At 43.3% G+C, this 14,514-nt stretch overlaps 1 protein-coding gene across 1 annotated transcript; it reads right to left on the bottom strand.

The window, feature by feature from the left end:
• Nucleotides 1-824: 824 nt before the first annotated feature.
• On the bottom strand, nt 825-13,823 carry dcaf5 (ddb1 and cul4 associated factor 5). Its single transcript, XM_029493389.1, has 9 exons — nt 13,344-13,823; nt 11,772-11,915; nt 11,098-11,134; nt 10,827-10,966; nt 9,508-9,637; nt 8,124-8,337; nt 4,859-4,925; nt 3,885-4,012; nt 825-2,567 (listed from the first exon to the last, which is right to left on the bottom strand). Exons 1-9 carry the CDS (start codon nt 13,549-13,551, stop codon nt 1,263-1,265), a joined length of 2,373 nt encoding a protein of 790 aa, XP_029349249.1. The 5' UTR covers nt 13,552-13,823; the 3' UTR covers nt 825-1,262.
• Nucleotides 13,824-14,514: the final 691 nt, after the last annotated feature.

Here is a 14,514-nt window from a genome sequence, read left to right as displayed (position 1 = left end):
CTTGAACTTGAAAACAAATTTGAATCACTCATATCACTTGAACTTCCTCTGCTGAGAATCTTAAATTCCCTTTTTCTGGTAACAACTTTTAATTTCAACATTTAAGCCAATATGGAAGAGAGATCCTAAAGGTGACCCAGAAAATGTTTTAGTTTTATCATGAAGCTTTAGAACATAATCTGCTGAGCAGATCTTACGTTGAGCTTTTTCATTAGCTTCCTTAAAGAGCCTTTGGTAGTTTAATTTCCTGATAGTACCCATCGGACATTAACCCCTGATGCCGTGATTCTCAGACACGTTTCATCTTGGAGCTCAGTCAGTAAAATATTCTACTTTGGCTGAACACTGGATGTTCAGGGTCAGCGCCAGATGAACATGCTTCACATTCATTTGACAGGAGAGTCGACTGTTGCTATGGCAACTTGATTTAGTACTTGGTACTGGAGGATCTGCAGTAAAAAGATTTGCTTTCCATTGTTCAAGATGGCCTTGTGATGGGATGTGCAAAAACCTCTCACCAACAGAACTGGACTGGGAATGAGCAAACCCGCCGGAAGAAGTCGTGGCATCGTCGCTGGAGAACAAATTATTCTTTAATTGCAAGAAAACAAAAGCGAGCTCTAATGGTACCCAAGGGCTGGATAATAAGACACAAAACAACTGGTAGACACCGAAAGCATCATTTCAATGCACAGCTTAAAACAAATTAGAATTTCTACAGAGACACAGTCAGTTCTTCAGCAGAGAATCTCGTAAAAAAATGAGACTAAGCCCTATCAGATTAACACTCAGTGTGAAATCGTAGAAATTAAAATGCTGCAAAGCCTTTGTCCTCCATGAGACCCCCCCTCCTTTTTTTTTTTTTTTTTTTGTTGAGCTTTCTGCACCCACCAGAGCATGGCCGAGAAAGAAACACCGATTCTGCGAGAAAATAAATGAGGTCGCTGCATTTCACTTAAAACACCATTTTCATCAACACATCTACCTCATGTTTTATCTTTTAATGTCATCTAGGGTTTGACCTAAAGATTGATGACAAGGTTGAACTAATTTGTCCTGAAACCAGAACTAACAACACTTTTTTTTTTTTTTTTTTTCAAGCTGCTTGATGTCTTCTGCTCATAAGCAGTGCAAGCTCACGAGTGTCACACAACAACGAGACGCAAAATGAAAAAGCTGAGTTGCAAAAAAACCCATAGAAAACCCACTTTCTAAATGAAGTCTGTTAACAAATGATTTATTCCCGGGAGGACAACATGTCATTACGTTTTTAACTTCTTTTCTGAGGGAGCGGAGCCTGATTCTCCCTCTTCAGATCCCACATGAGTCCGTTTCAGAGCGCTCTGTGCTGGGCCTCTTTCTCTCCAAGGCCGCACGTCTTCGGGTGTAACACCAGTCTCTCCCTCCGACTCTGAGGAGACGCGGGGGTTCTCGCTCACGTTTGACGCCACAGCCCGGTGCTGCCCGTTTACTCCAGGGCTACATCGGCTCTGGGAGCTGCTGCACGCCTCTCCGCTATCGGAGCTGTCTACTGTCGTCTCTGTAGGGGCCCTCCCTTCAGTCCTGTGTCCGTCCTGTGGCTGAGGAGATGCAGCTGAACGGCTTTCCAGCTCAGTCCTGTCACTCCCTTCCTCATTCTCTTGGCTCTCAGGGGACATTACTGGGCTCAAACACACAAAGTCAGAAGGGCTCAGACATTTCTCCTCCTCTCCGGCGCCACCGGTCTGGGGCTTGATTTGGAGAGAGTTTTGTTCCTCGCCTGACGAGGACGAAGACAGGTCATCGATTGAGATTGATGGGTAACTGCAGGAGTCAATGGCTGAGAACAGAGCCTGGACAGACTCGGGTCGATCCCCAGCTCTTGAGACCACGTGCATGCGTCGCCGCCTCATCACGTTGCGCCGCCTCACTGCGCTGCGCCGCTCCTCGTCATCACTGCTTGAGCTGGAAGTGGAGGTGGAAGAGCTGGAGGCTCCGGCAGGAAGTGAAGGGGAGGAGGTGGGGCTGGAGAGTGTGGAGTTGTCCCTGGGGCTCGGGGAGCGAGGCCGCGGCATTGGGTCGAGCCAAAACTCACTGGAGTCCGAGTCTTCGTTCACCAGAAAGCCTGACTGGTGGCGTTGATGCCTGCTACGCCTCCTGGGCCGCTCCTCACCCTCCGCTCTGGCTTGCTCTTCCCCTCCTGAGGCATCGGGTCCAGCCAGAGACGAGGACGACGAGTTATAGGAGTCACTGTGGTGACCGGCAGCCGAGGCAGTGGTGGGGGCTGTTGGTGTGGCCCGTGTGGAGCGGCGGCCCCGGGCATGGAGCTGCATGATGGCCTCTTCGCTCAGGTCGCTGTCAGAGTCGGAGCTCCAGCCCTCAATCTCCCGACGCACCAACGAGTCAAAGAACGCCATCATGCGCGGGTCCTCCTGGATGGACTGGCTGACGTAGTCGTGGGAAAGGCCGCTGCCGCTGTTCAACACCAGGCTGATGTACTCCTCGTGGGTGTAGAGGCTGCGGGATTTGTCCTCCACACGGCCCTCCAGGTCACCCAGACTGTCAGGCTGCTGGTAAGGACTCCACACCTGAAAACAGTGATGGGAGGAAGGAAGGAAGGAAGACAGATGATGGAGATAAAAGAAAGTAGTTACGATTCAAAGTTAGAAAAAGACAAATGACAGAATGACAATGAAGCCAGAAGGGAGCGTGAAGGGGCCCAGCTTGGTTTGAAAGATTCCCTGTTACTGATAGTTTCCATGTAGAACACCTGCATCTGTATCACCTTTCACTCTGTACAGTCATAATGGGACAAAACACAGCTTGGGTTACTGTACTCACAAAAAAGGAGCTATAGCTTTTGTCATCATCAAAGAGTCAGAGACGTCTTCTGTTGAATGGCATTGTGTGACAACGTTTACATGGACCTAAATATTCTGTTTTGAAGACATTAAAGAGTTAGACTTCAAAAGTAGGTGAAAATGTCTGTAAAAATTTATTCACACAGTCAAACCACAAAGTGCACAACAGGAAGCTGACTAGCTAGGTGTCAGTTGAGCCCTCTACACTGCATGTGAAAGTGACATTCAACATCAGCGTTTGAGCTGCTGAGCCGAACTGACTGCATCCTGATAACCTAAAAGATGTGAAAGCGCAGGTGTTGCTGAGAAGAACATTAACACAATAAGAATAAATGCAGTGAAAGCATTCTGGTCTACACTTGGGCCACGTGCTTGTGTTTATTCTTTCCGATCGTGCACTCTGCTCCCACGGCCCAAGGATGGCCCATACACAGCATGATGGTCAGATGGTGCTTCTACATCTGGACCAGTTCTGGTGTACGTAGCAGAAAAACTCCAACATCGAAAAATAACAGCCAAACTTTTTCAGATGTGGAAGTATATGGGCCAGACATGACGTGGGAGAGAGCCAGAAGTTTAATTATCTGGAATTTGTATTTGAATGAAGCTGACTTGGACTTTAGCCTTAGGCCTGACAGTATATCACAGTCTGGGGCCTGGTTACTGAGACACTACGTCTTTCTCTCCATGACCTGGTTTCTGAAAACTGAGTAACATCATCTGTTGCAGACGAATCGTCGATTGAGGAAATCCATCTTTTTTTTTTTTTCTTTTTTTTTCCATTGGCCACTCCACAGTGGAAGTCAGAGCTCAATCAGTTTGTCTGTGCAGTGTCACTCCAGATCAATGTTTCACTTAAGGCCTCATCTACTGCCTCAACAACCTAGGTCACAGACGCTCAAATGCTGGGCAATCCACTTACAGAACCATTTCTCTAACCACTTCATCATCCCGCTGCTGCAGCAGATAGATTTACCTCTCTGTAACTGCCCTTCAGGGCTCAGTCTATTCTTAAAAACGCAGACACAAATCTCCTTTACTAACCTTGATGACTTTCTCCACGCCGGATGAGCAGATCATGTAGGTGTGAGGATTGAAGCGGACCTGGTTCACGATAGAGCGATGACCCTTCAGTACCATGAAAGCCCCGTTCACCACACGACCAGGACCTCCTTAAAAGGAAAAACACAGCATGGTTGACACAGGCAGACATAATGCATACACTCAGATGGAGGATAATGACAGTGATTCATTAAAACAAACACACAGCCCCAATCATTCCACCTCAGAGGATGCAGAAAAACAGCATGTGAAATGCGACGGTCGTAACATTTCTAACAGAAATGCAATCCTTGTAATATTCCATTAGTCTGACACCAAATGGGCCCAGTGCACATATTTTCTGAGTGAGTAACGCTGAGGGAAAACAAAATCTATAAATATGTCAGGTGGTGCCACAGAGCAGAAAACGACAACATTCCTGGATTGTTGCATTATGTAATTTCTTCCCAAAGTAATTAGACCTAACACTCTTCATTTTTACTGTTTGTGAGTCTGAGCAGCTGGAAACATTCAAACTCAAGAATTACTGAATTAAATACAAAGAATTGTCTCTGGAAAAGTTTAAAGTAGAGCACAGAGAAGTCTATAATGTTTATGATTGTGGTGAAAACCTCCCGACAACTGAAATCTGATTTGTTTTGCCTGCACTGACGCCACTGAAATCTGTAACCTTGTAGTTTATTAGGTCACTAAATGTCTGTCTGACATACAAGCTCCTTTAGAGTACAGTCATCGACTGGCTCTGCTTTACTGATGATAAATGAGGAACAACACAAAACAGTATAATTTTCTGTTATTGGGGAAAAAAAAAAACTCTCACCTTGGGAACCAGACAGATTAAATTATTCAACTTCTTTTGTCATGCATGGATGCAAAAATGAATGTAAATCATTGGCTTCACCTGACCATACAGACACACAAATATGCAGCCAGCGCAGACAGATTCAATAACCCACCTGCTTCTGGATCCTTTGGGATTTTCCACATGTAGAGGTTGAAGTCGTCCGACCCGGACAAGATGTACTGAGGGATAAAACAGAAGGATGTTTAAAGACTCCAGTCTGCTCCATTTTGTATGACAAAACCTTCCAACAGCCCTTCGGGGAGAAGAAATCTGTCTAAATGTATATAGAGAGAGACAATCTAGTGATCACACACACATTTGACACGACATGACAGAGTGACCCTAACACGGTTCCTGCTCCTCATCTTGACTGTTTTTAGACTTTGCAAACAGGTGGTTCCACTTTTACCTGTCACTTAAGGTAAGTTTTGACTGAGCCAGAGAGGGAGATGTTCTTCGTTCTTGTAAATACACATGTCCTAAAGCTATAGGTAGAAAAACGCGAATCACCAGCTCACAGTTGTCTCCCTCTACCAACCACCAAACTGCAAAGAACATCCTCGTCTGTCCAGACTTATGTAACATATTCGACCTTTAACCTCCAAGTCTAATCAGTCCATTCTTCATTTGTTAACATGGAAGTATTCAACTAAAGAATCCAAATACTTTACTTTTTTTATTTTTCCTCAGTCCTCTGTTCTTTATCTTCTTCCAGCATACCTTCCTTAAAGGTCAAGCATTATTTTATTTTTTCATCAGTTATTTCCATTTCCTTTTAGAAGCTCTCGAGCTGCTGGTTTTCTGACATTGTATAAAGACATGCAATATTTTTCCGTCAACGATTCAAACAAATGTTTTTAATTTCCTTCACTAAATATTCTGCTGGTCTCTGTAGGTTCATTTATCTTTGACTTTTCCACCCCATATTCTAGATGGGGTTTTCTTTCTCTCTTTTTTGTGAAAAATGGCAATCAATATGTCTCCATCTAAAAGGGGCTTTGCAAAATCCTGTAAGTGGGATCAGTTCAGCTCCAGGGGCAGATGAAAAAGTCAGAACAGGACACCTGTGTGCGCCGCCTCGGGTTCCCACAGGAGCCGTCAAGTAGGAATCTCACACCCGTAACGCCCTCCCTCCTTTCCTTTGCATCAGTTTCATCTGGTCAGCTGCCATTCTGCAGCTCTGCTCCCACACCAGTCTGAGAAAATCCTCTAATAGTTGTGGTTTGGGTCTGTATGAGAGCTGGAGAGCAGCCACTGGACAAAGCTACCGATTTGCCATATGAAATCATCTGGTCACATGGTATGGTTTCTTTAAACTCTGCTGTTCTACTACAGCGGAGGCCATCTGAGATGAGAGAACAGTCCAACTTAAAATCAGTAATCCTAATTTTTAAAATTACGTCTGACCTATAATTGTATGAAGCTGAGCAGCAATATCAGTTATTATATCAATGTCACTGCAAAAGCCATATGAATTCAGTTATCATGGTGATTCAGCGTTGGTTCCCAGAGAGAGGCTCAAGTTGGAAATTTACCTTACTGATGGAGACTAAAAAAACGTTGACTGTATTTCCATCTCTCTTAGAGTTATCAGAGATTAACAACAGAAATAATCATTCTTAAATATAAGCCTGTACTGATTTCTGTTTTAATTTAAATTGAACGTGAATCACAATAAACCTGCAGAGACAGACAGTCGGGGCAAATCAAGCAGATGGAGCAAATTAAAGATATTTACAGAAGGCTTCAATTGATATATTCTGTAATATATAAATATGTGTAGAAATGATAAACTTTAATATATGGATTGTATATTGGATTGTGGATGTGTAAATGAATCCTGTCATTCCCTACAATGACTACTTTTGGTATAGACACTCAATGTAGTTTTTCTGTGATATTTTTCACAGCTTTGTGTGTGTAACGATACAGAAGTCTTCATTAAATCCGAAAATCATCAGTAGGAAACCATAATAAAAGAGCGAGTTAATGCCAGGTTAAGAAGTTTGTTTCACTTCCCTCTATAATTGAGTCAGTTGCACCTCTGAGCTCACCAAACATCGCAGCAGGGTGTGGATGAGCGTGGTCAGACATGAGCTGTGTTTCACCTCTAACCAAAAACCCTCTGTGATGTCAGAGCATACTGAGCCGCCCTGCACTGCATTTCAACATCACTGCTGCAAGTCAAGAGGTGTAACCGCTCTAAGTTCAACCCTCCACTTTCAGTGATTTCAGACAAAATGAACAGCTGATCATTTTTATGGCTTTTTCCTCATCAACACAATGGACGTACAATAATTGACTGTCACAAAGCCTTAATCGACAACTATCATGAAACAGAAACAAAAATTTATCAGTCTTTGAAGTAGCTCGCCCTTAAGACTCTGCAGAGGGCGCTCTGCTTCACCTGCTGCTGCTGTTGCTGCCCTTTCAAGGCGCAATCAGAAAATAAAAAGGAAAGGACGGTGGAGAGCAAAGCCGAGCTGATGGGATGGTCATGACTGAGTCTGAAAAGCATGTGGAAATATTTTGGAGCCTTCAGTGTAGATTAGCAACAAAGACAAAGCTGCTTTACTCTTAAACAACAACAATCAGTTTAATCCTTTTATAATTCACGTAAAGCTGACCCCTTAAAAAAAAAAACAAAACTATACTCCAGAATGTGAAGGACCCATCGACAGAATCTCCGCTGACCGCTGATCAATGTAAAGCGGCTCAGCTCCAGTTGTTCTGTCAACCTTTGCAGCAGGGACAGACTCACATCATCGACCTTCCTCTCTAACCTTGAAAACACCTCCCTCATGTAGGGGGAGGATGATCACTAAGCCTCCATGAGCTCCACTGACACCCGAGGATAATGTTAACATAATAAACATGACTACGAGGTGATGTCATGTCTGAGGAGGACCAACGGGACGAACGTTGGCTCAGTGTTAGGGCTCCTGGTGTTCCTCCAGAACTTCAAAGTCCCAATTCCAGAGACGCAACCAATATATTCTATTTTTATTGCCTTTATTGATCCCACATGTTTCCAACATTCTCCTTAAATATCATTCAAACGGCAGATAAAACTGAAAACATTGTTTCTGTGCATATTCTGTCTGTTTGTGCTATCAGAGGCTAAATCACACTCTTGGGTGCAATGTATTGAGAAACTGCTTTTGTGTCTGTACATCTACATAAAATGGAAATTTTTAGACATCATGCAAAACATTTCATACATACTGTGTATGCTCTGTGTGTAAAGTTGACAGAGGATATATTTCTTCTTTGATGTTGTAAAACACACCATGTTATAAACATGTCCTCACTGATTTAGTAATAGTCACAGCTGCGGCAGCCCCACACCCCCATATTCATATCATCTGATGACTGACCTGATCTTTGTCCCCAGCGAAGCAGCAGCTTTTCATGGTGCAGGAGTTGAAGTAGCCCTGGTTGTCGAACTGAAAGCTGGGCAGACGGGAGTGAAGCTCGTAGAGGACGGGCGGCAGGCGGCGGCGCAGCGCCAGCAGCTGCGTGCCGGTGCTGTTGAACCGAACACTCATGGCGCTTTGTAAGGACATGCTGCCTCCATAACGCAGGAGCGAGCTGAGCGAACAGAAGGAAAGAAAAGATTTGTGCTGAAATCAGGATTGTGTAGCAATCCTCATTTTTTAAAGAGCATAATGCATATGGTGATTTTGCATTGATGAAGTTCAAAATAACTTTGATTTTCATTTGTTTCATGGCTGAACCACAAATGATAAAAAAAGAAAGAAGGAAAGTAACATTTTCTAAATTCCTTTGATATGTCAAATAGAAATGATCATTTATTAAAACAAAACAAGAGAATTTAAAAGCTACCTGACTAATACATCTGTATTTACATTTAGATATTCTCCCTTCACTAATAATTAAGATATCACAGTGTTAAAACCCTATTTTCTTTTTGGGGGGGGTGTTTATGTTTGTCAAATAAAAATAATATGACATCATCAGAGGAGCTACTTTAATATGAAGATGTCAGCAGTGCAGCAGTCTAAGAGCATATTACATCAATGACGTGTTGAATTAAATAAACTACAGCTGGAGGCTATTTATAATCCAAATAGTGAACTTTCTGCTGAGTGTAAACACAACCTGCATTAGGCAGAGCCAACAAAGGAGAAAGGGAAATGACTCAGAGCTTACTTTTATTGGAAGTGTTGTCATTTGCACTCTAATAACTGAGACCTAAGTTAATCTGTGTATGTGTAAATATACTCCGCTGTGATTCAGCATTTTCACAGTCATTTTGTTGGTCTTAACATTATTTCACTGCAATTGGCAGAGGAGCAGCAGCTGAGGAGTTTAACAACAGGACAACAGCGACACCTGCTGGATATAAGCCACAGAGCCAGCACTGCATGAGGATGTTTGTTCTTCATAGAGCGAACTATTTTCCTTTCTGAATGAAGTTTGCCTTTAGTCATTTTTAGTATTTTTTGTGATGTGCTTTATGTGCTTCCCCTACCACCTTCTCCTTCAATAACATGTAGCTGCCGAAATAGTCCAGAAGTACTTTATTTTTGGAGAATTCAAAAAATGAGAATTAGGCCAAACAGCAGACGCCTGTTGCAGTGCGGCTGGAGCTGCACCTAAGACTGGCAGCTCCCTTGGGCTGTTTGGCTGCCTGAACCTAACGGCAAACAAAGAGTTTCTGTAAACGTCACAAACAGGTGAGGTAAGGCACAGGAAGAGACAAGAAGCCAGTTGGGAGGGGGGCGGGGAAAGTCTAACCTTCGCGGTTTGCGGATGTCCCATAGTCCAACTCCCTCCTTGGAGTTGGCAGTGGCCAGCAGCCTGGGCTCCACGGGGTTGAACATCACGCTGTGGAAGGCTGAGGGGTAGCTGGCCAGGCAGAAGGGCTCTACAGAGGGAGATGGCAGAGAAGGCATGGCATTTAAAATTGTCAAACTTTACACCTATCTGGTGTCCTTGGACTGTGGGAGGAACCCGGAGTAGCAGGAGTCCCCGGCCAGAGGTTTGAGCCCAGAGCTTCCTTACTGCGGTGCAACAGTACTAAGCACTGCATCACTGATGACCATATAATTAATAATAAAGCACAACTTATTCAAAACATTCATCCTTTGGCTCTCGGCTTTCACTGCTGTAATGCGCCGACATAAAAAGCCTGCTGGCAGAAACTGAAAAGTCACTGCTAATGTATTATTAGGCCAACCTGGTGACAAGGATGGCTTCCAAAATAGAAGGAGGCGGACATCATGCAAGATGACCCACTGGATTTTCCAAGATATCACCGAGTCTCATTAGGTCCAGTCATGATGGACTATACATATGCTTCAATCCAACAGAGACAAGCTGAGATGGGGCACTGTGCAGATAGAAGCTCTGACTGAGTCTCATGTCGAGGTTGATTTTCACTTTATGTGCTGATCTGCATCGTTTTCACCAACCTTGAACTTATTGAATTATATTCCAGTGTAGGAAATTTGATTGACTGCAGCCACATGATTTTATTTGATTTTTCTGCTCCATATAATTTCATTTTCTTTTTCAAACTACAACTACTACAATCCATCCAAAGACATCCTGAAGGACTGAGATTCAGATATTCAGAAATCATACCCATGCTATTTTATTTAGATATTTAAGAGGTGAATTTTGTCAGTGAGTTCATTGATGGGAAATATGTAACTATTAACTATCAACTTGTCTGATTCCTGCTTCCGCTGTGAGATTTGATTGTTTTGTGTCAGTGTAAAATGAATATTTCTTGGACTATTTGTCAGAGAAAACCAAATCACTTTGGCTGTTTTGGGGTGGGGTTTTTTTTTGTTGTTGGGTTTGTTTTTTGTTTTTTTTAAACAATATCTTTGACTTAATTCTAAAGAATTAATTTGTTTGATTTGTTGAAAATGTAAATGATAGTTGTTGTTAATTGCAGCCCTGCACAATATATTCTGCTCTGACTGATGTTTTCTCCAATTAATTCTTGCTGTGTTTTTTTTTATTTCCAAATTGAGTGTTTGAGAACCAGGCATTGCTACATGAAGTTATTGTGACAGTGCAGTAACATGCAGGGCTCCTCCACTCACCTCCATGCGGGGGCTCACGAGTGTCCCATATAAGAACCCGTCCATCGTCAGATGAGCTGGCAAACACATTGTCGTTCACGGGGCTGACAGACAAGCTGTAAACGGCATCGATGTGCAGGAACACGTTCAGGGTTTCCCTCCTGTAGAAGAAACGCACATCTAAAGGTCTGCTGTTCTGTTTAATCACTGTTCAGTGACAAGTTTTTAGAGATGTATAATCAAAATGTTCTGATGCTGCAGAAATGATTGTTGATTGTGTTATTTTACACACCTCTCCACATCATGAAGAATTACCTGCTCATCATTTCCTGTAAAACAGAAAACACGCAAGTGAAACAGTGCCAATGTGTGTCAGGCAAATGCTCTCGTTTTATCTTCACAGCTCCTGACTGAGATGCTAAACAAGTTGCTCCTAAGGTGCGCTGCAACTTGTGTGGTTTGTTAATTATTTAACAGTGAAGTAGCTTTATAGCTCTTTACAGATACTTTAGGTTCGTTTGCATGGCAGGCAGCTGGTGGTCAACGACCAGCACTCACCATGTGTCTCCAAAATATCATAATTCGGCAGCTGCAGCATCTTTAAAATTTTCCAATCCATAATTTTCACTCAAAACCAAACACACATGCAATCAGTTTACTGCACAACTTATGCAATCACTTTAATGCACATAGGATCTTGTTTTACAAATCATGTTGAACTGTCCTCAACTGTCTGTAATGGATGGCTTCTGGCCAGTGCTCAGATTTATTTATGTATTCATTCCACTGCTCTACACTTGCAGCGTCTCTAACTTCAGAGCTTTGGCCGTTTCTCATTTATCCATTTGTCTGTTTACCTTTGACCTCCACCCGCACACTGATAATTCTGCAACAACACTTGCATTTCCAAAGGCCAAGGTCTGTTGTGAAAAGGTCAGCTGGGGTGGGATGTTTTCTCGCTCTTACCACCAGAGAAGACCTTTTTGTTGGTGCTGTCGAAGGCCAGGCAGAAGATGTTGGACAGGTGCTCGCCCTTGAGTTTCACAGGCTTGGACCGAGCGTGGATGGCTTTCTCCATGTGCCACAGCAGCACTCGGCGGTCATCTCCGCCTGCAGATGTGGACAAACAACTTAACTGCCAAACTTCACAACATCAAAAGATGTTCAGCTAAAGCCTGATGTTCTCAGATTGGTTTATTTTAATCATTTCCAAAGGCCCGTGGTCAACCAAACAAACAACTGTCAGCTCTCAAGATCCAAAGCTGAGAGTTTTTACTGAAAATTGAACACAGAGGCTGTTGTATCCTGTTGTGAGGCAAATCTTTTTGATGTGCGATACATAATCAAGAGCCAAACGTAAACACCAGTATGTGATGCACATGATGCATAATCCAGACCCACGTGTCATTTTTGTGTTCCTCCAGAGTTAATTATGTATGCAAAAATTTTAGCATGCCACATAATTTATTAAAAGTAAAAGTAAAAGTAAATTAAAAGCAAGCACAACCCATTTCTTCAAATGTTATGTTTTTTTTTTCATGAGCCTCAACAACAAAAGCAGTGGGTGCTTGTGCAAAAGTTGGGCCATGCTTCTCAGTCTCAGTGACCCCACTTGTGGCAGACGTCAAACTTTCAAACTTCTTTATCCTCCATTTATGAGGATTTCACTGACATTTGCTCGACTCAGAGCAGAATATTCGCATCCAGTATTATCTAATATTCAGCTCAATCTATTCTCTATATGTGCCATGTCGCAACACAAAACAGAATAATGTTTGCCTTGTCCCTTTCAGGTTGGGGGAGGGGGGGCCATGTTGGGGGTGAAGTCACAGTTTCCTGACAAACTTTGCAAACACATGAATTTGTTGTGTTTATAAAGTAATAAGCAACAGTGCTTTTCCACAGGAATTAAATAATATCCTCACTTTTATATAAACATCAACACACCCATGTACGTTTACTGCGTCTGTTCACTCACTGCTGTCATGAGAGGTGACAGTTAAATGGAGGCGTCTGCATTTATACTTACCTGCTCAGTTGGAGTCAGGCTCGTGTGTTCAAGCAAACTGCAGGTCTATTGTGCAAAATAAGATAAGAAAAGAAAAGACAAGCCCCTGGGCTGCCACAGTAGGCCAGATGATTGTTTTCTTTAATCCTCCCAGGACATTAAGAGCTTTGTGCTTCCAGCAGGAAGCCATGATGGGACGCATCGGGGGCCATAGATGTGCTCTTTATTAAAGGGGTGTTGGACACAGAGCTCATATTATGGACTGACATATGGGACAAGTCCAGGTCTGCTGCTGCTGCTGCTGCTCGGTTTGACGTTAGCTAGTTAGCAGGAGAGGCTAGGCTAAGCTAAGCTAAGCTAGCCTAGCCAGCAGGCTCTCAGCTGACTGCCTAGCCAGCTAGCTAGCTAGCTAACTAGCTAGTTAGCCTAAGCTAGCTGAAGCTAAAGAAGGAGAAGGAGGTTGGTGTTGGTGGAGGAGGATGGTGGAGGTGAAGGAGGAGGAGGAGGGGGGGGCTGGTTTGTCAACTTACCAGACACCAGCCATTCCCCGCCGTTGTTGGAGAACTCAATGGCGTTGACACAGCCGAAATGTCCGAGCATGTCCTTCTTGTAGAGGCTGGTGCAGCCGGCCAGCCTCCGCCTCTGGAATTCCTCCTTCATGAGCGGCTGCCCGGTCAGCTCTCTGCGGGACAGAAAGCCCACCGAGGACCGCATACCGCAGCCCTTCAGCTCCTTCATTTCCACCGGAGAGGCGGAGGGGGTGGTGGTGGTGGTGGTGGTGGTGGTGGCGGTGGGGGAGTGCAATAATAAATAAAGAAAGAACGAAAATAAAAATAAAGATGAATAAACACCCCCCTCCGCTCTCTCTCTGTCCCCTTTCCTGTCTTTGTTTTCAGCCTCGACACCTGCTCGTGTTGTTCGGTGGATGTGGCTCTCGGCTCGGTCTACATTATGGTGGAGCCCCCGCTGATGTCGACGTTGTTCCGCACCTCCTCTGTCCCGGCAGCAGCTTCCTGCTCCGGCGGAGGATCTCTCTCTCTCCCCCTGTCTGTCGCTCAGCATCCTCCGGGGGGGAACACGGGACTTTACTTCACTAACTTCAATTCTTCTTTTTGTTTCAACGACAACACATCAAGTTTCTGCTTCAGCTCTGAAAGACAGATGAAAAATTTTCTAGTATTTATTTATTTTTTATTTTATTGTATTTTTTTTTGTATGTAATTTGCATTAAATGTTTGGTGTTTCAAAGAGGAAACATTTCATGTTCATGTCACCAGTGGTAGAAAGTGAATTTACAAAAATTCAAAATTGACCAAATTTCAAGGGAAATTGGTATTTATTTATATTAATTTAAAAAAAATCTATACTTTTATGTCACCTTACATTTCTGACTATGAGTTTGGATTAAAAATATATGATGCTTTGTTTTGTTTGAAGCAACACAAGACATTTTAATAATGCAGGATTTCTTTATTCTGTTAAAATATAAATAAAAATGTAATTGTGCCAAGTCAGTACGTCACAACTTCTCCTTTGGTAAGTATTAAACAGGAGAGGTTGAATAATCCTTTGGCCCTGTATGATAGAAAGTGACACAGGAAACATTGCACAAACAGAAGGAAGAATGGCGTCCAATAAATAATATCAAGACTGGATGAAAATGAAAAGCCAGCACGGTAAGAGAAAGTGAAGAGCCCTACA

Source organism: Echeneis naucrates, chromosome 22, assembly GCF_900963305.1.
Source record: "Echeneis naucrates chromosome 22, fEcheNa1.1, whole genome shotgun sequence".
NCBI classification, from domain to species: Eukaryota; Metazoa; Chordata; class Actinopteri; order Carangiformes; family Echeneidae; genus Echeneis; species Echeneis naucrates.
This window is presented reverse-complemented; position numbering and strand designations above follow the sequence as displayed.